At 51.8% G+C, this 22660-nt stretch overlaps 2 protein-coding genes across 2 annotated transcripts; one reads left to right on the top strand and one right to left on the bottom strand.

Annotated features, from left to right (window-relative positions):
- Positions 1–248: 248 nt before the first annotated feature.
- On the bottom strand, positions 249–8393 carry N7496_008599 (putative translational activator; the record flags this gene model as incomplete). The annotated part of the gene is made up of 3 exons (XM_056701518.1): positions 249–1378; positions 1437–8213; positions 8273–8393. 3 exons carry the CDS (start codon positions 8391–8393, stop codon positions 249–251), a joined length of 8028 nt encoding a protein of 2675 aa, XP_056553581.1.
- Positions 8394–8694: 301 nt separating this feature from the next.
- Positions 8695–13449, top strand: N7496_008598 (putative ATP dependent RNA helicase; the record flags this gene model as incomplete). Its single annotated transcript, XM_056701517.1, has 6 exons — positions 8695–9469; positions 9526–11074; positions 11149–12449; positions 12507–12720; positions 12779–13109; positions 13240–13449. The coding sequence occupies 6 exons, from the start codon at positions 8695–8697 to the stop codon at positions 13447–13449; spliced, it is 4380 nt and encodes a 1459-aa protein (XP_056553580.1).
- Positions 13450–22660: the final 9211 nt, after the last annotated feature.

Here is a 22660-nt window from a genome sequence, read left to right as displayed (position 1 = left end):
TGGGCTATGCGACATACATCTTAATGGATCACTTGGAGATCACTTGGAAATGTAGTGTCTCATAGATAGATCCCCTTAATCTATTTCCACTGACACAAAAAAATATTAACATTCATCAACAACGTAAACAGACTTTTTGTACGAAGCTTAAACACAAGAACAAGAATTGAAACAGGGAAGCCCAAGGGTATATCTATAGACATGTAGATGCAACCTTGGAATGCTCCGACAATAGGAAAAAAAGATCATCAGTCATCGCCAAATGAATCATCTCCCAGATCCACCTTGCCAATACTCCACACTTCCGTCTCATCCTCCACTTCATCATTCGACAAGCCCAGACCACCTACACCACCCTCGGCGACGCGACGCTCGCGGGCCTGAGTGGCAAGTCGCATAGCAACTCGCTTGAAATAGTCAGACATGCTACGCTTGGGTCCGGGAGGTAGCGAAGCGCCGGGGCCAGCCATGTACTTGTCAAAGACTTCGCTGTCCGAATCCACGACAGAGAAGAGGGACAGGAAAGCGGCTTCGGAGGCTAGCTTCACCGGAATGACCAGATCACGAACACCGGCAAAGATAGGCGGTGCAAGGAGAGCTAGGTGGGGGCGGGTCAGCTCGGGGTGCAGGCGGCTGACGGTACGAATGACAACAAGGGTCAGTCGACGGGTGTCGACGGGACCTCCGGGCTGAAGAGCAGCAGTCAAAGCCTCGAAGATGGCCTTGTGCGTCTCGAAGCTGTGGTCACCATCATTGGACAGCAGGTACTTGCCAGCAGCGAGCACACTGTTGTCGGAAATGAAGGGGTCCTTGTGCGCGATACCCTGGCAAATGGCGGTCGGGGTCTCCACGGCGAAGTTCTCCATCAGAGTGGCAGGAGCCTCAGCGAGGAGAGCATTGAGGCCAAGGATAGATGCGTGCGAGAACTGTCCTGTAAGAACGCGGTGCTTGATCAGAGGGACCGCAGATGCGGCCGGGATCACCTTTACGAGCACACCAAGCAGTCGAGCATTGGTAATAGCAACGGAATCAGTCTCATTGCTAGCATCATCATCGATCAGGGCAAGAATGGCAGTGCGCGATGCCTCGCTCATGTTGGCACCGGCCTTACCGACCACCTCTTGGAGTGCCTTCATCATGGCATTCTTGACACCGAGATCAGTAGTCTTGGATCCAGTAATGAGTTCAGCAATAAGCGGATCGACTCTGGGAGTCAGAGTGATCAGGATACCAAGACCCTTGGCAGCACGGTTACGCAGGGTCTCACTTGTGGAATCGGCAAGACCACGGGCAAAGGTGCGCTGAAGCTGAGGCAAGAAGGGCTTGACAGCCAGCGGGATCTTCTCCAGCAGCTTGTTGAGTGTGAAGAAAATGGCACCTAAATACGCATGAGCATTATCCTCTGGAACATAAAACACAATGATTGAGAAACTTACACTTGATATCAACCGAACGTTCTGACACAACACGGATCAATGGACCAGTAATCTGGGTGACAAAAGGCTTGAGCGAGTTAGATCCGGTACGGTCGATAACATCGGCGATAGCGAGAGCCGACTGGGTACGCTGATCGGGGGTTCCGTTGAGAAGGCCTTGCAAGAAGATCGGCAGGATGGCCATGATACCCTTGGGAAGACTGAAGCCAGGCAGATCTGCACCAGCAACACCAACTTGACGCAGGATCTGGCGAGTAGGGACCGCCAGAACCTCCATCTCCTCCTTGCGCAAGTGAGAGGTGAGACCACTGAGAGCAGTCCAGGCAGCCTTGACAACGTCCTTGTCTGAATCATCGAACGAAATCAACAGCACGCGGATCAGGTCCTGGTGGTAACGCGAGTAGTCCAGCTCGGCATCCGAGAAGAACTTGTTGAGGTGAAGAGCAGCCTTGGCCCGACGGCGGTGGTCATCGTGCTTGGCAAGAGTCATCATCACGTTCATGGCAGTGTTCAGACCGTCATATTCATCCACAGACACCAACACGGTATCGAGGGCAGTCTCAAGTTCTGACTGGAGTTCCTCATCGTCGGTCTCGATGATACCGTCCATGAGAGCGTTGATGATATTGGGAAGTCTTCGCGTCATGGCACCACCAGCAACCTCGGCCAGGGACGCCAGGGCCCTGGCATTGAACGCAGTGATGGGAGGCGTAAGCAGCGTAGGGATAAGGTTGGGCAGAATGATGTTGGCTCGGGTCTGTTCGGTGAGCAGAGTCAACAGGGCAGACAAGGCCTGTTCAGCCTCCTCGTCGTTCCTCAGTAGGTGAAGCAGGTAAGGCAGGACTTGGTCAACGGCCTTCTTGCCCAAGATCTGCTGCAGAGCATCGAAGGCCTCGGCAGCGGCCTCGCGCACGTCCTCATCACTATCAACCAGAGCCACGCGCACAGTAGAAATGAGAATTTTCTCGTAATCTTCAAGAGCTTCAGGAGTAGCAGCAGTGATAAGCTCGCGCAGAGCAATACAAATACCCTGCTTAACATCCACATCGGGAGAGGTCTGAAGACCCTCCTCAAGCAAGGGCAACAAGGTGGACAGCACCGACTCTCCAGCCTTCTTGATAAGATCGCCAAGGGCGTTGGAAGCAATGACCTTCTGCTCCATGTTGGACGAACCAAGACGACGAATGATGAGCTGGGACAGAGTGGGAACCATCTCCTTGAGGGTCTTGGGTGAAGCAACCAGGGCCTTCCAGACACCCATAGCGGCACTCTTGACCAAGCCCGAAGTATCGCAGCGACAGATGAACAAGGCCGAGAGAACCTTGTCCCTGCGCTCTTCTCCCAGAACCTCCAGCAAGGATTGACCAGCCTGAGTGGCTTCCTCCTCCTCTTCCTCGGCTTCTGACTTGCCGCTGATACCAGTAAGACTGAACAGCAGGTCTCCAACCAGCTCGACGGAGCTGAGACGAATGCGATAGCTGTCGTCGGCCAAGCCACGCTCCAGCTCGGGAAGCAGCAGGTCGATGGCCTTGGTTGCAAAGTTCTTGACAAGCAGGCGACCGGCGCGGAGGGAAGTCTCCCGGATCGACTCGATATCATCAGCAAGACCAGCAAGGATAGGCGGGATGATCTTGCTAAGGTAGTTGGCGAAGCTGTTACCGAAGCAGGCAGGCAAGAAAATGAACAGAGTCATGAAGCCTTCACGAACAGCAGGCTTGGAGCTGGACACATTCTGGAGAATAGTTGGCAGAGTCTCCTCGAGTCTGGTAGTACCCAGACCTGCAAGCACCTCGGAAAGTGCCTGAGCAGATCCCAGTCGGTCACCAGCGCCAGTATCCGACTTGAGAGTGTTCATGAGGTTGGGGATCAGGTCTGGCAGAGCATCCTCACCAAGCTTCTCGATGAGCGAACCCAGAGCCTTGGAAGCGGTGGCTCGGGTAGTGGGAACAGGATCAACAATGGCCAGGTTGAGACCAGCAACGATGATCGGCAGGTGTGCAATGAGGTCCTTACGCTCAGTAAGATGAGCCAAGCTGCCGATAATTTGGGCAGACTTGCGCTTGGTGGCGGAGCGGTCGGCAAGACCACGCTCAAGAATACGAACAACCAGAGCCAACGAAGGCGCATCCAAATAGTGCACGAAAGACACCTTGATGAGAGAATCAAGGGCCTCATCAGTGAATTTGGTGGGGTCACTCAGAGCCTTAAGGAGCACGTTGACTAGGCTCTTGACTTCAGGGTTGCTGATGACCTCACCGAAGCGCTGGAGACTGCGATTGGCAGCATTACGGACCTCCTTGTGGGTGTCATTGAGTACAATAGTGAGAGGAGGGATAATGTCGGGCAAGCTAGCAGCAAGTTGCTGAGGGTCAAGGTAGGCCATGGCACCCAACAGATTGCAAGCTCCCTTCTGACTACGCCACTGGGTGTCATCCAAACCATCAAGCAGGGTGGGCAAAATCTTCTTGACACCGTATGAGCTGAGGTTTTGGAAGCAGGCCTTAGACGCATCCAGGCAGGCATCACGAACATCAATGCTGGGGTCACCGAAGCCGGCGAGCAGCTGAGGCACGAGCTGGATGACATAGGGCTCGAAGGTGCGTCCGAGAACGAATGCAAACAGCTCATACGCTAGCAAGGCGCCCTGTCGCTGATGCGGCTCTTTCTTGTTTTCGGTGGCCTCCTTCAGCAGGCTCATGATGCGGAACTCGCGCAGAGTCGAGATACCCTTACCACTGACAATACCAGCCAGGCCATAGGCCGCACCACGCTGAGTAGCATAATCCTTGACGTTCAGCAGCGAGTCGAGCATCTCCTGTACATAATCTGCAGTCTTGGGGCCAGACAGCCTGATCAAGGGAGGCAGGCACTCTGACACAGCGGATTGCACAGTCTCCGAGGGAGTAGGCAGGGTTGCGAGCAGCTTCTTGACGACTGTCTGCAGACGAGGGTCCTCGGCCTTCAAGTGTCGGGCCAAAGCTCCGTAAAGCACAACAACTGCCTCGTTCAGAAGGTCGGAACTCTGAGTGGCCTTGTCCGAAGTCTCCAGAACTGTCTCGAGGAGCTTCATGAGTTCCTCGACCTTTTGCTGACCCCTCTCGGCAATGACAGATTTACCACTCTCTGCCATTTGGCTGCGCACAGAAGCGTTCTTATCAACGAGGGGACCACGCTCAATCAAGAATTGCAAGAAGTTGATGATCTGCTCGCCTTCAAAGAGGTTTGTCATTGCATTGAAAGCCAGCGCGATACCGCTGCGGCTGACCCAGTTGTCTGTGTTTTCCATCTTCTTTGGCATGCCATAAGCATCCTTTTCAGGGGCCTTGGGCTTGACTTCCTCGGAGTATTTGGCCTCAAGCTCGGACAGGATACCGGCAAACTTGCTCTTGTCAGATTCAATGGCGTGAGCGAGTGCGCGAGCAGCAGCTCCGCGGAGCTGGCTGTCCTCAGAGTCGAGGTATTTAATGATCTTGGAGAAGGCAGTTTCGTCCACTTCCAAGGCATTCTCGTCCCAGATGCCCTCAGCAAGCTCGACATTCTCCTCAACCTGGTCGTGGCAACCCAGCCAGATATGTTCCGAGAAGTCAAGATCCGTCAGATCAATTTCAGCATCAATGACCTGGAGCACAGAAGTCCGAACGGAAGAGTCGGGAACGATCGTGCCTTGCAAGAGGGTCTGGAGCTCCTCGCTGGTGATGGTAGGAGCAATGCAACGGCAGAAATCAAACAGGGTATCTTTAATCAGTTTGTAATGCTGGGTGTATCTCTGCATACCAGAAAGAAGCTGCTGTAGCACTTCAACGCGAGGGAGGCGGGTATCGGTGAAAGAGCTGGTGTGGAATGACAAAAATTCGACAGCAAGCAGAACCTGCTCACCTTCCTGGTCTCCCTTAACCTCATCAATTCCATTCTGGCCCAAGATCAGGAAGACCAAAGGCAGGATGTAAGCGAGAGAGGGGATATCCAGGGGGCGCTGCTCGGAAGCAAATCGGAGGCGGTACAGGATTCTGGTTACGAGCTGACCAAGGTGCTCTGATTCCATCTCTGCAGGCAAATTGGTCCTGCCAATGGCACGCAAGGTTGCAACACCCACAAATGGCCGGGTGTTGCCCAGACGCGAAGACAACTCATTGGAGCATGTGATATAAGCTTGCGAAACCACATCGCCAACGAAGAGTCCAGCACCTGCCCGGGAAAGGGAAAGCAGACAGCTAACAGCCTCGTTGATCCATCCTTCGGCATCGTTGGCAGGTCCGGTTGCCAGACCCCGAACAAGGCCAGCTCCGCGTTCGATGCGCTTGACTTCCTGGAGGACCTCTTGACGAATCTTAGCCTCCTTTGCGAGTTGAGCATTCACCTTGGACTGCTCCTCAGCAGAAAGCCTCTTTTGCTTCTGGCCCTTCTTCTCGGCCAGCTGAGCTCGCAGCTCCTCCTCCCACTTCAGTGTGTCATAGTCCTTGGTGTTCTTGTCAAAGGCTGGCTGCTTCGACTTGCTACTCAAGACGTCGATGAACGCGGTTCCCTCGGGGGTGCGGGCAATGGCGGCATCGGTAGCAGTGAACTTGGATAGACGGGCACCATCCAGGTCCTCTTTGATCTGATCGACGATGCGGGGAACCATGACGGCGGGTGCGACAAAGGCCAGATCACCTGCTGCGCTCCAGACCGCGGCATTGACGTTGGGAACGATAGATTGCACAGGGTCTGCATTGACGCGGACCAACTGCTCGATACATTCGGCGGGATGAGCACGAACCAGGTTTCCTGGATCAACACCACTCCTCAGACACAAGTCAATCCATGAGCAGTTCGGGATCATCTCTGGCCGGCCGAGAACAAGTACATTGATCAGTTGGCTTTCAATGTCCGAGGCAGCAATCCCGGATCCTTCTCTGGCCTTAGAGGAGGGGCACAAAGCTTTCAAGACAAGGTGGAGCAGACGTTCACTTCCAGGCCCAGCCGACACAGCAGCCGACTCTTTCTCCGCAGTCCGGAAGGAATAAATCCAGGACCAAAGAGCGCTGATGATAACAGGGCCGATAGACACCACGTCTTTGATGTAAACCGTGGACAAGGATTCCACGGCGCTCTCTCGATAGCTTGTTGCCATAGCGGGACCGGTGATAGTATAAATAAAGGACTGGGCCCAAGCCGCCTTGGCAGTGTCCTCGGCGCCAACAAACTTAGAGCCTGATGTGACGGCAGCCAGAGCCCGGACCAGCCACTGCATCTCCAAGGGGGATGTGACCTTCGAGTAAGCCTTGGGATTGAGGAGGAAAGAGGGCTTCGAGCCCATGGTCATAGCTTGAGTGACCTTTTCTTCCCATGTAGCCTTTTCTGAGCCACCGATATCCGAAACACGTTCGAATAGCGCGAGGAAGATATATGCAGAAGACAAAGCGCCACTTTGTGCCGAAGGAAGCGGGTTTGAGGCAACCTCTCCAAACATGTCCTTCATCTTAGCCAGGAATTTGGTGACCAATGGCTCAATTTCGGCAGTCTTCAGAGAAGCGACATCAGATTTCCAGAGCACCTCTCCCACGCTAAGTTGCCAGATTTTTCGGAATGGCACTCGTTTATCGGAAATGCCCTTAACAACAGCATTAATCACATCGTCGCCGACCTTGACAGACGATTGGATGAGGAAAGCAAGGTGCTTGCCAAATGATTTCAGTTCCTCCTCCAGAGCAGCTTCATTGGACTCCCTTGTGAAGACGGGGCCGAATCCATGAACGATCTCCTTAGAAACATCCGCAGATGACGGAATAGCGGCAATGGCTTGAGCATAGGCGACTCGGTGCTCGGGGGCAGTGATCTTTTGGGTCTTCAGAGGGCCAACGATCTCACTTGTGATCTTCAAGACCAAGGTATCCGTTTTACAGCACGCAACTAATGATCTGAATGAATCAGCAGCCCCTTGTCGGATTATCGCATTGTTTGACTTCATGCTGGAGAGCAGATGCTTCGACAGGCGAGAGAGGACTACCTCTGAGAGGTCAATGTCCTCCGGGAGGGAGGCACAAAGTGGTGGGATCACACCGTTCATGATCACCTCCGGCGCTCTGAGCATGGATTTCTCCATTGGAGGCACCAACTCGGTGGTCACATCCTCTGCGGTCACGAAGGAACTGAAGAAATCCGACAAGCCATTGGCCACGTGAGCAGGCACTACAGACTTGGAGCTCACGATCTCCTTGACATAATAGTCCAGAATAGCCTTCTTAGACTGCTCTAGGATCGGTTTGCGGGCGGGCAGTCGAGCACAGACTCCGGAGATGACACCAAGCAGCAACGCATTCTTATTGCCGGCTGCGGCATCTGTGGTCAATCGGCTAACTGACTGGCGCACAGCATCCTCACCCCATGTCTGGCAGGAGAACGCCGTCCGTAGAGCCCGCCTAGTAACCCGGAGAGCTGATTGTATGACTGGAACCTTGGGCGTATGGGCGAAACAGTTCTCCAAAGCCTTGGCATCCACCGCGATCAAATCCAACACGACTGCCAAGGGCGTGGCCTCATCCTCACTGACCTGCTGCAAGAGAATACAGCACCACTCCAGCAAGACAAATCCGGACGTTGAAGCCAACCCTGGCTTGGCCGCTTCTGTCTTGAGTTTCTCAGTCAGGTATTTAAGGTGATCCGCTGCGTTCGGGGTGCGGAGGAGCGAGCGGAGACATTGTTGGACGGCCTGTCGAGATGATCGGTCGACGTAGAGAGGATAGGTCTGGAAAAGTAGCGCTAGGATGTCATGCTGTGATTCCGGAGACAATTCGGTCCCTATAAAGCCACCAAAGTCAGCATCTGTAGGATATAGAGGGCCGAGGGTCAAGTTTTACCGCTCCTATCGCGAAGTTCTTGCAGGGCACGGAGCCTGCGCGAGGTCGAACTCGAGAAGAGTGCGACCCGCAAGGCATCCAGATCCCCAGCCTTGACTTGGTCCCATGGAATTGGATCCATGATCAGAGGTCAATACAGGGGAAAGGAGGGAAGAGGGTGGGTGGAGGGAGGGAAGGAGTGAATTGGGTGGTGAAGGTGGGCTGGGACGATCGAATGCTGTCATAAGAGTTTTGTGTGGGGGGGGACTCAGAGCAGTTGCATTCTCCGCCGCTCAACCAGCCATGCCCGCTTCTTGTTTCTCCAACTTCCTTAACAACTCCTGTGAGTCTGACCTGACCTGATTGATTTTTTGGTCTTATATGGATTAGAAGAGTAACTAATCTTGTGATGCTCTTTGCTTTGACAGACCCCCGCTCTCACCATGCCACCGAACAATAAGAAAAAGAAGAAGCCCGCATCCAACCCGGCTCGAGGCTTCGCAACAGTCTCCGTACCCTCAAAGCCCAAACCAGAGAGCACACCACAGACCCCACCACCGACTGCTATCGACTCCAAAGCCACACCGCAGAACGAACCACAAGTACCTCGTGCAGAGGACGGCCCCGCAGGTGAAACAAGCTCGGGCGCGCCTAGGGCTGGTCCCTCATTACAGAACTATTCCCCGGAGGAACTCGAGCGGCACTTGGAGGAAGCAGAACTGCAGATTCTGGTCGATAAATATGCGGTAAAGTGCAGAAGTGATGCGGTGCGCCAGGCGACGAAGCTAGAGACCGAAAAGCGAGTCCTTCGACAGCAATCGGTGTCATTGAGTCTCCTTGAATGGCTTCCAACAGAGATTCAAGACCGAATTCTTGAATTGGCCGGTACTGAAGAGCATGACTATCTCGTTTCCAGTGCTCGGGGCACTGGCGCGAAGCAAGCAGTCTCCGAAGAGGAGCTTTATGGGAAGCTCTGGACTCTGAAAGAGACACTACTCAAGCTTGGTTTCTCGCCGGAGCGTACAGAAGAGGCACTGAAACATGTCCTCACCTATTTCGCGGGCAATTCCACCAGTACCAGCCGCGAGGTAGCGTGGAATCTGGACGAGGCGCTGGAATGGTTGGCAATGCACAGTGATAAGAAGGACCTTCCACCATATGTACAGACAGCTGCCCGTCCCCAAAAGGATGCGGAAAGTGTCACTTCGTGGATGATCGGTAAACCCTTGGCATTGATGGAATTTGCATGAATGGAAAGCGCTGACCCCTACCAGACTCGGGGCCATCGAGGTCATCTACCCCCAAATCCCAAAATGACAGTAAACAGGGAAAGCCCAAGCCAGACTGGAAAGCTGCGAAAGTTGTGACTCCCGTGTCATATGACTCGGATAGCTCTATCGACCCCGACACGATGGTTCCAGAGTGGCTGGAGCTACAGACCAAGCTGTACAGTCTTCAACCAGACCTGTTCGATCGCCCTGGAAAGGGAAAGAAGGGCCGTGGAGGTACCGTGGGGCAGTCAGATGACCCCGAGGTCGCAAAACTACAGCGCAAAATCGCCAAGATCGAACGAGACGTGCTCTTTGAGGCCCAAGAGGCCGAGTTCATCTGGAGAGGGAAACTGGATGAGCTCAGGAAGGATGCAGCATTCATGCGTCGCCCTGTAGAGCGAAAAAAGCAACCACAGGCTACCGAAGAACTAGCAAAGGGCGCAACGAAAGGTGGCTCTGACGTGGACAGTCTGCCAATGGAAGAAATGGACGATGATGCTGCGGGTCTTCTTGGTGACATGTTCCAGGCCGAACCTGACGATGGGTCTATCTTAGGCCTGCCCCCTCCAGTGATTGAAGCCAAATTCACCATTCGGGACTTTGGAAAATCCACCGGGTTGAGCCCACGAAGAGTTCTAGAAGAGACATGTAAAGCCAGAGACTCGGCCTGCAAAGTCGTTTACCAAGATAATTCGTCTTCAAGCCACCAATGTCGAAAGGCCATCGAAGTGCGATGGTCCAAACCGCAAGAACCCCCATTCCCACTGGCGGTTGACTCGGTCACACATAAGTCAAATGTCTTTACAACTTTCCTCTCGATGGATGGTCTCGTGACACCGAACTCACAGCAGGCTGAGGGATATGTTTCAACCCTTGCGCTTTTTATCCTGTTCCCTCAAAGTTCTAAAGAGGGGAAAGCCTATCTGCGACTGCCTGCAGTCTGGCGAGATCTTTGGACCGAATTTTCCAACCTGAAAAAGGCACAGGAAGATGAAACTGATAAGGCTACGGTCAAAAATTTGAAGCGCCTGGTCGAAGAGAACCAGGGTACCTTTGAGGATGATGTCGTGCTGCTGGATAACTTCCGGAAAAGAAACGGCACGGCAAGCAAGCCGGCCAGTCCGCTGAAATGGCCTGTTCGAGGCGATTACTTCGGTCAGGTTGAGCAGCTGCGCGAGATTTGGGAGGCCAAGGCTTCCACTCCAGCTTTTCATCGTATGATGCAAGGTCGAATGAACCTCCCCATCTGGAATTTCAAGGATGAAATCCTGAGCACTTTGGACACCCACCAGGCTATCATTATTTGCAGTGAGACTGGTAGTGGAAAGAGTACGCAGATTCCGTCCTTCATTCTAGAACATGAAATGCTTCAGGGCCGCCCTTGCAAGGTTTACGTGACGGAACCTCGGCGAATTTCCGCAATTTCTCTGGCTCGACGTGTCAGCGAGGAACTCGGAGAAAGCAAGAATGACGTCGGGACTAACCGGTCACTCATTGGTTTCGCCGTGAGGTTAGAGAGTAAGATCAGCTCGGCTACTCGTCTAGTATATGCGTACGTGCTCTCTATCACTCTCCGATAATTATCATCCATTCCTTCTTGAATGAAACCTTGCTGACCCGACACAGGACCACTGGTGTGGTGGTGCGCATGCTCGAACGACCTGATGACTTCCAGGACATTACTCACGTCGTCCTTGATGAGGTCCACGAGAGAACAATTGACAGTGACTTCCTTCTGGTTGTCCTCCGCAGACTGATGCAGAAGCGCACAGATCTCAAGCTCATTCTCATGTCTGCAACCGTCGATGCGCAACGATTCTCCAACTATCTCGGCGGTGTTCCGGTCCTCAATATCCCCGGGCGGACTTTCCCCGTGGAAATGAAGTACCTGGAGGATGCGGTGGAGTTGACGAACTACCGCCTTTCAGAGGATGAGTCGAACATTCTGATTGATGATGATCTGGACGAGATCTCTGACAACACGGGTGATAATATTGGAGGCTTGCAAGCCAGTCTCGATGGCTACTCGAAGCAAACCAAGGAAACGATTCTTAAGTTTGACGAGTACCGCATGGATTACCAGCTAATCAAGAAGCTGCTCTTGAAGATTGCGACTGCTCCTGAGATGGAGCTTTACAGTAAGGCAATTCTAGTCTTCATGCCCGGTCTAGCCGAAATTCGTCGCCTGAATGACGAGATTCTCTCCGAGCCAACTTTCCAGAGAGGCTGGATTGTGCATGCTCTGCACTCCTCCATTGCCAGTGAGGACCAGGAGAAGGCCTTCGTCGTGCCCCCAGAAGGCTTCAGGAAAATTGTCATTGCCACCAACATTGCGGAAACCGGTATCACAATTCCTGATATTACTGCAGTCGTTGACACAGGGAAAGAGAAGATGATGCGGTTCGACGAACGACGACAGCTCTCTCGTCTTGTCGAGTCTTTCATTTCTCGTGCTAATGCCAAACAGCGTCGCGGTCGAGCCGGACGTGTCCAGAATGGTATCTGCTTTCACATGTTTACAAAACACCGCCACGAGAAATTGCTGGCCGAACAGCAGACGCCAGAAATGCTTCGCTTGTCTCTACAAGATCTTGTGCTCCGGGTCAAGATCTGTAAATTGGGAGAGGTGGAACAGACACTCACCGAGGCATTGGACCCGCCGTCGTCTAAGAACATTCGTCGTGCCATTGACTCTCTCAAAGAGGTCAAGGCGCTCACAAGCAACGAGAGTCTGACACCATTGGGGTCCCAGCTGGCCAAACTGCCACTGGACGTTTTCCTCGGCAAGTTGATTATCCACGGTGCATTCTTCAAGTGTCTGGACGCGGCCGTCAGTATTGCTGCCATTCTTTCCTCGAAGTCGCCCTTTGTCAACACCATGGGCTCCAACTCGCAGCGTGATGCTGCGCGGAACTCCTTCCAGAGAGGTGTGTGAAATTCCTTTGCTCCTCGATTTGAAATTAGTGACACTTACACATCTTCAGGCGACTCGGATCTTTTGACTGTGTACAACGCCTATTGCTGCTGGAAGCGTGCTAGGACTACGCCAGGGATGAGCGAGTTCTCATTCTGCCGAAAGAACTTCCTCAGCCCACAGACTCTCCTTAGTATCGAAGATATCAAGATGCAACTGGTAGTCTCTATCGCGGATGCAGGCCTCATCACCCTTGATGGGGCCCAGAAAACTGCGCTCAACAAGTAAGTGATGTCTGTCGCCCTCGGAACACCCTCCAAATATACTAATATCTCACTATAGGGCGCGATCAACGAATCGAAGTCGCCAATTGTTTAACATCCCCGAACAGCACGATGTCAACAGTGCTAACGACACGGTGATTAACTCGGTCGTTGCCTGGAGCTTCTACCCGAAGCTCCTCATCCGCGAGGGCAAGGGCTGGCGCAACGTCGCGAACAACCAAGCCGTCACTTTACATCCGACGTCGATCAACAAGCACGCCGACCCGACGATCAAGTGGCTCTCGTACTACCACATTATGCAAGCGCGGAACCGGAATCTCAACGCGCATGAAACGAGCGCAGTAGACGATTTCGCGATTGCCTTGCTGTGTGGAGAGGCCGAGTTCAAGGTAAGAGATCTCCCATTCATGCAGTATCTTACCTACCCTCTATCCCCTTTCACTATCTCTCTTAAATTCGCTCAGATTGACTTCAAATTCTCCGTGAGAACCCAATGCTAACATTTCCTCCTCATATCAGTTATACTCCGGGGTGATCTCTATTGACGCCAACCGTGTCCGCTTCGCAACACATACCTGGAAGTCCATGCTGGCCTTGAAGACCCTAAATTCCCGTCTCCGCGACCTGCTCGCGTCCACCTTCCGTAACCCGCACAAGCCGCTGTCCTATAAGCAACAGCAGTGGCTAGATATCTGGCAGCAAATATTTACGCTTGCGGGCAAGAAATAGAACCGAATGGAAGTGTATGCCAACTGCAATCATCCTTTTATTGCTTTACTTCTACCAGGGATGCTTCTTGCCTTCTCTCTTAATACTTGCATTTTCTTTCGTCTACTTCGGACATGGCAATGGGAAGGGCACACCAAGACCCTCGGGATATCGAATCAGGAACGGGCAGTGATAGATGTGTCACGATTTGAGAAGTTTTAGATGGACATAGACGGGTGGCTTGGATTGGGTATACCCTGGACAGGAATGGATGGGATCTGGGTACAAAGAGTTTTGCATCGTACATCACAGGATAGGAAAAGTGCATTTCGATAGATTATGCTTATTTGACCTCGGGCTGGGTTGTAAGATGAGTGTAGTTCCTGTCGGTTGAATCGAGTAATTGATGGGTATGGATGAAGACTGCGTTTCAATTAGGTTCACCCATTTCTTTTTCAGGAGATAGATTGAAGCCCCGGGAAATATATCGTGACCCCAACCTTAGCTATTCACTGTACACCGGAATTTTGAATAGAACTCGACTACATGCCCATTCTAAAGTAGACATCACCAACTTACAGAACGTCAACATAAGCTTCAGCTCAGACAGGCATCACAACATAATACATCACGTCTGACAAAGTCCACTGCATGCTTTCAACTGCCGAGCGAGGACAACCAAACAGGCACTACCCTGATCTGTCTCTGCAATGACCAGCCCCAGCATCATGATTCTTGTCTGTCACAGCATGGTCACTGCGCGATGCATACTAAGGATATGTAGCAGATATTGCATTCAAACAAAGTACACGATTTATCTGATCCATTCCTTGCCCTACATTCGACGTCGCAGCAACCAAGGGTGGCAACCGCCTCGCACGAGGTTGTATCTGCCAGGCACAGCCGAATAATCAGCACCACGACGCAGCCTTCTGGAAAACTGCTGCGAACCGCATCTTTCTGCACAGCTCTGTACTGTGCTCTGTGCTTTGTCCCTGACGCCGAACGGTGCTGGCACCTACCCGCTGCGCGTAGGTCAGTGCTTTATCTCCCGTCATCAATGGGAGATACCAAACACCAGCCACGATATAACACTGCCTGGGGTAAGCAGACGATCAGAACTAGAATCCAAGGTTCTACCAGGGACTTCAATTGACACTAGCTAGTACGTTCCTCCTTCCCAATCCTTTCTTTTCCTTCTTCCCTCGGGGAACTTCGAAACGGTCTACAGTATTCGCAATCCACCACGAAAACTCAATGCAGGCGGGCCTGGAACTCCAAGCAGTAATCTGATGTCTAATGTGCATCAAGGGGGGAGCAGAACATGACATGGCCTTGTAAAATCGACGGTGGTTGGGGAGACAAGACCGAACTCGGCACCTCGAAATCACGAATACCAACCTCCCCGACACCAGGGAGTGGAAATCAGAAACTTAGACCAGGAACCCTCCGATCTCCGATCTCCAACAACAGCACGCCACGCCATCCCTAGCTAGCTTCAGATTCAGATTCAGATCCAAACACAAAAAATGTCCTTCTTTGAGACATTCCCCGAAGACAGCAACACCTGAAACCAGCGGTGAGTCCACCGCCCAAGCATCCATCCCCAGGCCCAACCCGACCCCCCAGGATACGCGCGACACGTCGCGCGGCCCTGACGCTCTGGGCCCACGCCAGAACAACCCCATGCATACGAAAAGGGCCAAAATCACAGTTTCAAGAAAGGAGCATCGTCGAACCAGAGCTGCCTCAGTAAGCTTCGAGAATGTGGCGAGGCGAGGCCCACGCGGGTGTAGGATGATGGGCGTGCCCGTGCATACTGTCTACTGTATTGTACTCCGTGCACTCCATACATCGTGCAGAGCGCAGAGGTCAGTATACTACTTTACTATACCTTGTACCCTGTACCCTGCTTGTTGGCTGCAGGATAGAGTCTGCACATTCTTCGATCGACCGGGGAAGAAAAGCAAAATCAGAAGCAAAAAGGGAAAAAGGGAAAGGTATACGTAGCCAATGCCTGGACGTAGACGAGTCTGACAAGAGACGGTGAAGCAGGATCGTGGCGCTAGATGCGAAGAAGAAGCTCCTTGGGATGAGCGAGTTCTGCACGAGTGCGGAGAGATGGTGCTAGAGATAGCTATAGGTACTTAGGCTGCGGAGTACTGGCAAGATAAACTGTTATCTAACATGTACTCTTCGATGTAGGTACTTGATGTCTAAAATCAGGCTTCAGGGATTGGCCTGGGGCTCTCAAAAGTATACCGAGGTATGTGCAACTCTTACGATAACTCGTGTTATCTCCACGGCCGTGGCAATTGCTTTATTTTCTTTTTCTATACAAATCAATGATGTTTTATTGCCAGGTTGATCGTAGTCATCATCATCATCATACTTCCAACTATAATCACAGAAGATATTGTCATACAATAAATCTGATTAGAATAATAGCCAATCTAGGAATAGTCATAACTCTGCCCAGAATAGTAGTATGGTAGGTTCGGGTCGGGGCACAGGGCAGAAATGTCGTACATCTGGTCCAAGCTGCGCTGTTCGTTGGGGTCTTATCGTCGTGGCTCCGCTGACGTCGTTGATCGCCACCCTGTTGGTTTTGGGCTGTGGTTTCAGCTGGTTACAGCGCTAACAGAGTATAGTTAGCACTATACGGATAACTGAGTAGGGTTATCGTGGCCGGAACTGACCAGGCTCGCAAGAAGAGGGGAATGGCTGATTTCAATCTCGTCTGGGGTGATGCTGGTATGTGATCCACGAATACGGAGAGGAGTGACTGTTAACGTGACTATTCTAATTATTAGTTTCCGGGCGTTGGGCCCAGCGTAGAACCATTTTAGGTGTTTCTGTCCATAATCAGTAACTAGAGAAACATAACGTGCCAATGGTCTATCACCCAATTCCATACACCCCCTCCTTCCTAGGTAAGTAATGTAGCTTTCTAACAGTGACTGTGGAGGGAATCTAGACATGGCCATCTCGACGACGGTCAGCCTCAAAACCAAGAGATAATATCAACTACTATTGAAGCGGCTATTTCCACTGATTCTGAATCCAGATCCGATGCTTCTCTATGGAGCATGACAGTTTGGAACGAAAAACGATTGCGAGTGATCCCACACTAAAACTCGTTTCCTTCCCCACCCGGTTAGCTCCCTAGCTTCTCTCCAAGTATCTCCACCTTTTTCCAACGAAGGTGTGTGTGTTTTCTGGAAATCCAGAACGAGCCTGAACAACTCTTTCCCAGTTTAGGGCATGAAAAGGAGCCCAGATCAGATCAGACCAGAACACCCAACGATCATCAACGGTGTCAGCTCCACACGAGACATCATTTGCCCTGTGCCACGTCTGCACGCAAGGGGGTTGGAAGGAGACCCAGTGTGTTTTCCCAGTCGTCAAGAGGGGGAAAGGCCAACTGGCGGTGAAATCCACCACGATCTAGGCCGCTAAACCGGTAACCCACTCAACCCGCCTAATCCACTTAACGAACCCGCTAATTTACCCTTGGCTAACCCGCTAGTCTACTAGCTTGGCGGAGCGCTACGTGGTGCAGGCCACCGCCAGTCATCCTCCGGTCGGATCGTCGATCGGCGGGCGCCTGCAGCAACCTGCAGCGACTCGGTCCTCCGCACTGGCCAAGCCTGTGCTGGACAACTCCGTTCTAACCTCTTAGCGTGGTTACACCTTTCGCGCCATCTTGACTGGAGGATTCCATACGGAAATCCTCTTTTCTCTCTCACAAGAGGGGGGATTTCCATGGAGGGGGGGAATGCGCTGACCCTCTTCTTTTTTTCACGGCCATTCGTCGGGTTTGTACCTCGTTCGCTCGGAATAATGAATGATTCAGGTAAAGTCTGAAGCCTAACTATCAGACTGTTTCTGTACTATTGCTACAATACTTAGCACTGCTATGTATTTACTACTACAGTACATAGTTCCACCGTCGTGTCGAGTCCGAGCCCGGGAGATCCATGGGGCCGTTCCATGTACAGCACATAAAAATTATCGCATTGTCTTCCATTATAATCTTGAGCTACGACTCTACATTCCTCATCTCGTATCTCCATTCCCCCTCATTCGCACCGGAGAACACTCCGGAGTGGGTATGGTCTGCGATTTTGGCGCCCGTGAGCCACGGCGCTAGAGGGTGCAAAGGCAAGATGAACGTGCAGTCGATCTTCTCACGGGACAATGCAATGCGAGGTTAAATCGGGGTCGCACGGCCCCGGGCTGGGCTGCTTCATCGCGCCCCGATCCTCGGCTGCGTGGTGCGTTGTCATTTGTGATGGTGTGCTGTTGTGCTGTTGTGGCGAGGATATCTTTGGTCGGCTGTCTTTTGAGGGAGAATTTGTTTTTGTTTAGGCTTACCATTTGGAACAAAAATATTGGTTTTATGATAGGGCAGTCTGGGTAATGAGAGGGGTGCTGATTGAACGGCTGTCTAGCCAGTAGTGAAGATATACACATGGTAACCACATAGTGTTGGCTAAAGTATGGCTTGAGGAATTCGGTTCGCGTAGACTTTGAGATATGTTATGCGTAACTGCCTTTTCTCAACTATAGCAAATCAAGAGAGAGAATAATGACTAGCCAATATTTTGCCGAGTACCTTGTAGCATGATCGCGCTGGGTAGATTGTTAGAAGTATACTAAACTAGGATTAGGTACTATTGTTTACTCAATGGGCGATCGGGGAGATATCCTGGGTGCCATTTCAACTCTCAACTATTGTGGTCAGCAGCCCGTCGCTTCTACTTCGTACAGAGTAGTTAACAATCCTGACCGAAGCCTCGTTACGGGACAAATTTCACCATAAATTCCTCCACATTACGGAGTGTACTAGCCCAAGCCCTCGACGCCGGACTTCAGCCTAACCCCCAAAGTCAAGCGCAACATGACCATCCACCCCCTCCCCTGTAATTTCCTCCCTCTTTAATCCACCTGGTCTCGATTGGGGCGAATCACCCGCCTGTACAACACATCCCCCAAATTCGATGCCTGGGGATCCCTGACACGAAATCCTCGACACTATTTCTCATTCCTAATCCTGTCCCACGTAGGATTCCTGTTGTCCCACCTACCCCTCCTCGATCTCCTCTTATCCGTGCTAGCTAGAGGCCGACCGGCTGCCAATGTAAAGAGGGGTTAGATAGTCGTCGGGGAGGAAAACACGCCCAATGACAAAGGGAATGACGAGAGGAAAACCCGATACATGATGTTGATGTTGTTTACTTATTTCCGAGTACAGTGTATACAGCCAGAAAGATACTTCAGCCATAATTATGCACGGAAGTCCCCGCACATACAATAAAGCACTACTATTCGGCCATCCACGCTGTGAAGACGGTAGACAACATAAACTTCTTGCCTGCCAAATGCTAAAAACCTTCGCCGATCCCCTGGTACCGTACAACCTGTCAACGGACGGTTTGACGTTAATCTTGCATGCTGCGCGTGAGCTCCATTTCGCATAGCGCATCGCACAGTGTCTCGTCAGTTGAAACATATCTCCGGACTTGGGCGAGTTGGTATGTGCACCGGAGCTACGGCCTTGCAGGGCCCCCGTCCCCGAATCTCTGTACCGTCATCGCCAGTTTGCCGGGAGAGCAGCAGGTCTGCACGGACTGAAGTCCACCCCCGAACTGCAGGGCACCTTGGTCGATGCAAGGTACGGACGAACCGGTAGATCGTCGTCGAGACAAGAATAGCATCACGCATTGCTGGAGTCGAGTGCAACGGCATACAAATCGTTTGGCTACTGGGTCGAAGCAGCATGCTTGACTCCGACTTACTCCTGTATATATCGCTGAGGATGATACAGTGTGATTGACTAGCTAAATCCCTCTCTCAGCTAGTGGAGCATTCCAAGACAGGGTGCCAGACTCCCCGGTCAACCATTCTCCTAACAAGGCGAGGAAGAAATCAAAAGCTGTATAGAGAATGAAGTACAGAGTACAGACCAGTCAGTTGGATGATCCAATTTTTCTCCCTGTCTCTACAATAGCTAGACATAATCACCCCGTTAATTGTCAATAATAGATAATAGTTAATTGCAAGTAAATCCAGGACAGTCAATCACAATCAAACCCACAATCCCTAACACCTACCCGTACGGCCGATCAGCCCCGATGGATGGAGTCCTATACGCGAAAATAATATGTACTCCGTAGATAGCGTCACTCACCCCGTCAACCCGCGCCGGACCGCGACGATCAATGCCAAAGCTCGGGACCCATCGAGCCCAGTAAATCCAGTCGGAGGGGCAGCAGAGCCTGGACCATGCCACAGCCATGCTACCATAGACTGAACCACTAACCACGGAGTAACTAATAAAACCAACCCTTGGCGATTCCGGTTCCGGCTCTAGTCCGTAGTAGCCCCTTGCTGGTTGTTCTTCACGGCTCAACGGGCGGTTCAGCGGTTCGGACGACCGGTTGATACATCATGTCTGAAAGTTCGTGGAGCACCCCCATTTTAGGGCTGGTGGGGATAAATTGGAGTTTATGGATTTAGTAATATCTCTGACTACTTTGTATCTAGCGATTGACTGGAGTGGATAAGGAGAGGCAGAAAGGGAGGGGGAAAAAGGAAACAATAGATCCGAAGAGCGATCCTCGGCCGGACGCTGGGATTCGTGAGTTCCGACAAGGGACAGGGGACATGGAAGAAGGGAGATCATGGAGATTTTACAGAAAAGACGCTTGGCCCGAGCTCATGGCGATCGATGGAGGACGGAGTGAGAACAATGGACGTATTGTAGCAGTCAGTCGCAAGCATTGTATTTTCCTTGCATTATCATTTTTACCATTCTGGATCTCCTGAACCATGGACTCGATACTCCGTTGTTACTTTCTTACTATCCCATGAAGGGCAATTGCTAAACCTACAACAAGCCTCGATTCAACTTCCAAGATGTTCCGTACTCGCACGGAATCCATTCTGATGCCTTCCGGAGCCCCCGACTAGCTCCCCAGCTAGCGCCTGCGAGTGTGTTGGGGCGCTTTAGCGTCCGAGCTAGATACATGAATCAGTCATCAGTCATCCAGAAAGATGAGAGGAGGAAAGGACCTCTATTGGAAACTGGAAACTGGAGAAGAGAGGAGGTTGGGCGAAAGAACCAATCCAGAAACGCAAGCCAACCGTTCCTAGCGCTGGCTCCACGCCCAGCCTCCCCGGCAGGCCCGCTGTAACGCCGTGATTCGATTGTGTTTTTTTTTATGGCTGATTTAGCGTTTTCTAATCTCACTTTTTTCCATTCTATTTCTTTGCTGTCGTGTGAATAAATGACAAGGTATCCCCTAGATACTACGCTGTCGAAGAAATGGTAAATATTTCCACCAACCGCGCCGGCAAGGCGTACACTCTGGACTCTAGGCTTACTTCCACGACGACGTCCTGGCATGGGACTGGTCAATTCGTGCGGATCCTTCGGTGTGACGGTATTTCCACTACGACTCCAGTTGGTTAGTGGGGTGGACTTGGTCATTGCTTTTTTGGCCCCATTCGACTCCGTGCCAAGTTCCAACTATCCACTCATTCCCCTCTCTCTTTGTTCTTTGTGATTTTGACTTTTTGTTTTTACTTTTCTTTTTCTTTTCTTTGCCTCCCCCTACTGTACGCTGTATGCGCAGCGGGTATCGGGCCGTCGATAGCGAGCTGCGGGCAGGGATCTGGAAGCAGCCCCCAGGCTTTTCGTGAGGAAGTTAGTTCACTAATTAGCGTACCTGCTTTGAAGACTTGCCCGCTGCAGATGTCTTTGTCTCCAGTCTTTCCATAGTCTCGGGCATATGATAGGATTGTGGTTCTCTTCATGCATCATTCCAAATGGGAGCTTCATCTGGTAGCTCTGGAACTAGCCCTTCGAGACCCATTCTTTCGCACTTCTTGCAGAAATAGAGAGCTAGAGCTTGGAGCTCGAAAGCTCGGCGATGGTTTTTTCCACGCGGAAGTTGTAGCCCCCGTTTCTTCCCGATCGCTCGGTGGTGGATGGCGTCTTCTTCTGACTACTCAGGCATATCCACATTCCACGGTGGTTAGTCTGGTCGCTCAACCCCGTGCTCATTGCCTCCGTTATTCCCTGTACACACGCCCTCTTTCCCCCATGTCTCGCTTCTGGCCCTAATCATTTACCCCCTCTCCGACAGGGTCTGTGTGGTCGGCTTAACGCCACGACTAGGAGGGTAACCCACCGAAGGCAAATCGTGGGACGGAGCAGGGAGGAATCGGGAAATTCATCGATCAGTTAGTGGCCATTGTGCTTCGAGAGGGGGGGGGGATATGTTACTCTAGACGGAGTATCTCTGCAATGTGTAGAGAATCTTCCCGTATTCCATATGTCCCGCCGCGCTCGTCAATGTCAATAATGGCGATTGATAGTTTCCTCCCTTCTTCCGATCGGACGACGAGAAATATACAGAAAAAAAGAAATCCGAAAGAATCCGTCAGATAAAGTCGTAAATCTGTTACAACTAGGTAACTATACACATCCAGTAGAGGGGAAACAACAAGCCAGACTCGGCCCGCTATACGAAGGTCAAAGAAATTGGAATACTTCCCTGCGTATACATACAATAGTCACACCTCCATATACATCCGTCAAAGCAAAATTCTATTCCATGCCCCCTGTCAAAATTTGACATCTGTCAACCTTGTTCGCGACCGCGCGACTATCGAGATTCTTCACTCTCCTCCCATCCCTTCCTTCCGCCTTCAAGAGCCCAGTCTAGTCCGTTCCCACCTCGATTGGTGCGTTTAACTCGGAGGAATATGAACATGATTTGCTCCCATCTCCCACCGCCATCCCGCCTCACCAGTTGCTATGCAAGGGGGCATCGCTATCCGGATCAAAGAGATTGAAAAGAAACAGGCGGTGTAATAGAGTGAAGTAGTAAGCTACCAAATACAGTGTGCCTCGTTCCCCAGTCTCCCAGTCTCCCCGGGGCTCTTCCCAGTCTCCCCATCGCCAGCGATGGTTTCGCGACCTGCGTCAACCGATCCCCTTGCTGGGGTATTGTCCGCGCTAAACAGAGTTGCTTGACTAAACTTCAAAGGTCGAAAAACGACTCGTCATGAGTAGTGTCGGGCCTGATAGGTCAGGAAATGAGGGACAATATTCACGGAGTACTAACTTCCAGTATGTGCACGAGTTACATACCTAGTCAACTATTTAGGGTGTTGGCCTTAATGAAGTACTGTAGAGTAGCTCTTCATCAACGTCATGGGA

Source organism: Penicillium cataractarum, assembly GCF_028827025.1.
Source record: "Penicillium cataractarum strain IBT 29864 chromosome Unknown utg000007l, whole genome shotgun sequence".
In the NCBI taxonomy this organism is placed as follows: Eukaryota; Fungi; Ascomycota; class Eurotiomycetes; order Eurotiales; family Aspergillaceae; genus Penicillium; species Penicillium cataractarum.
The sequence above is the reverse complement of the archived record's forward strand: the minus strand, read 5'-3'. Positions and strand labels throughout refer to the sequence as shown.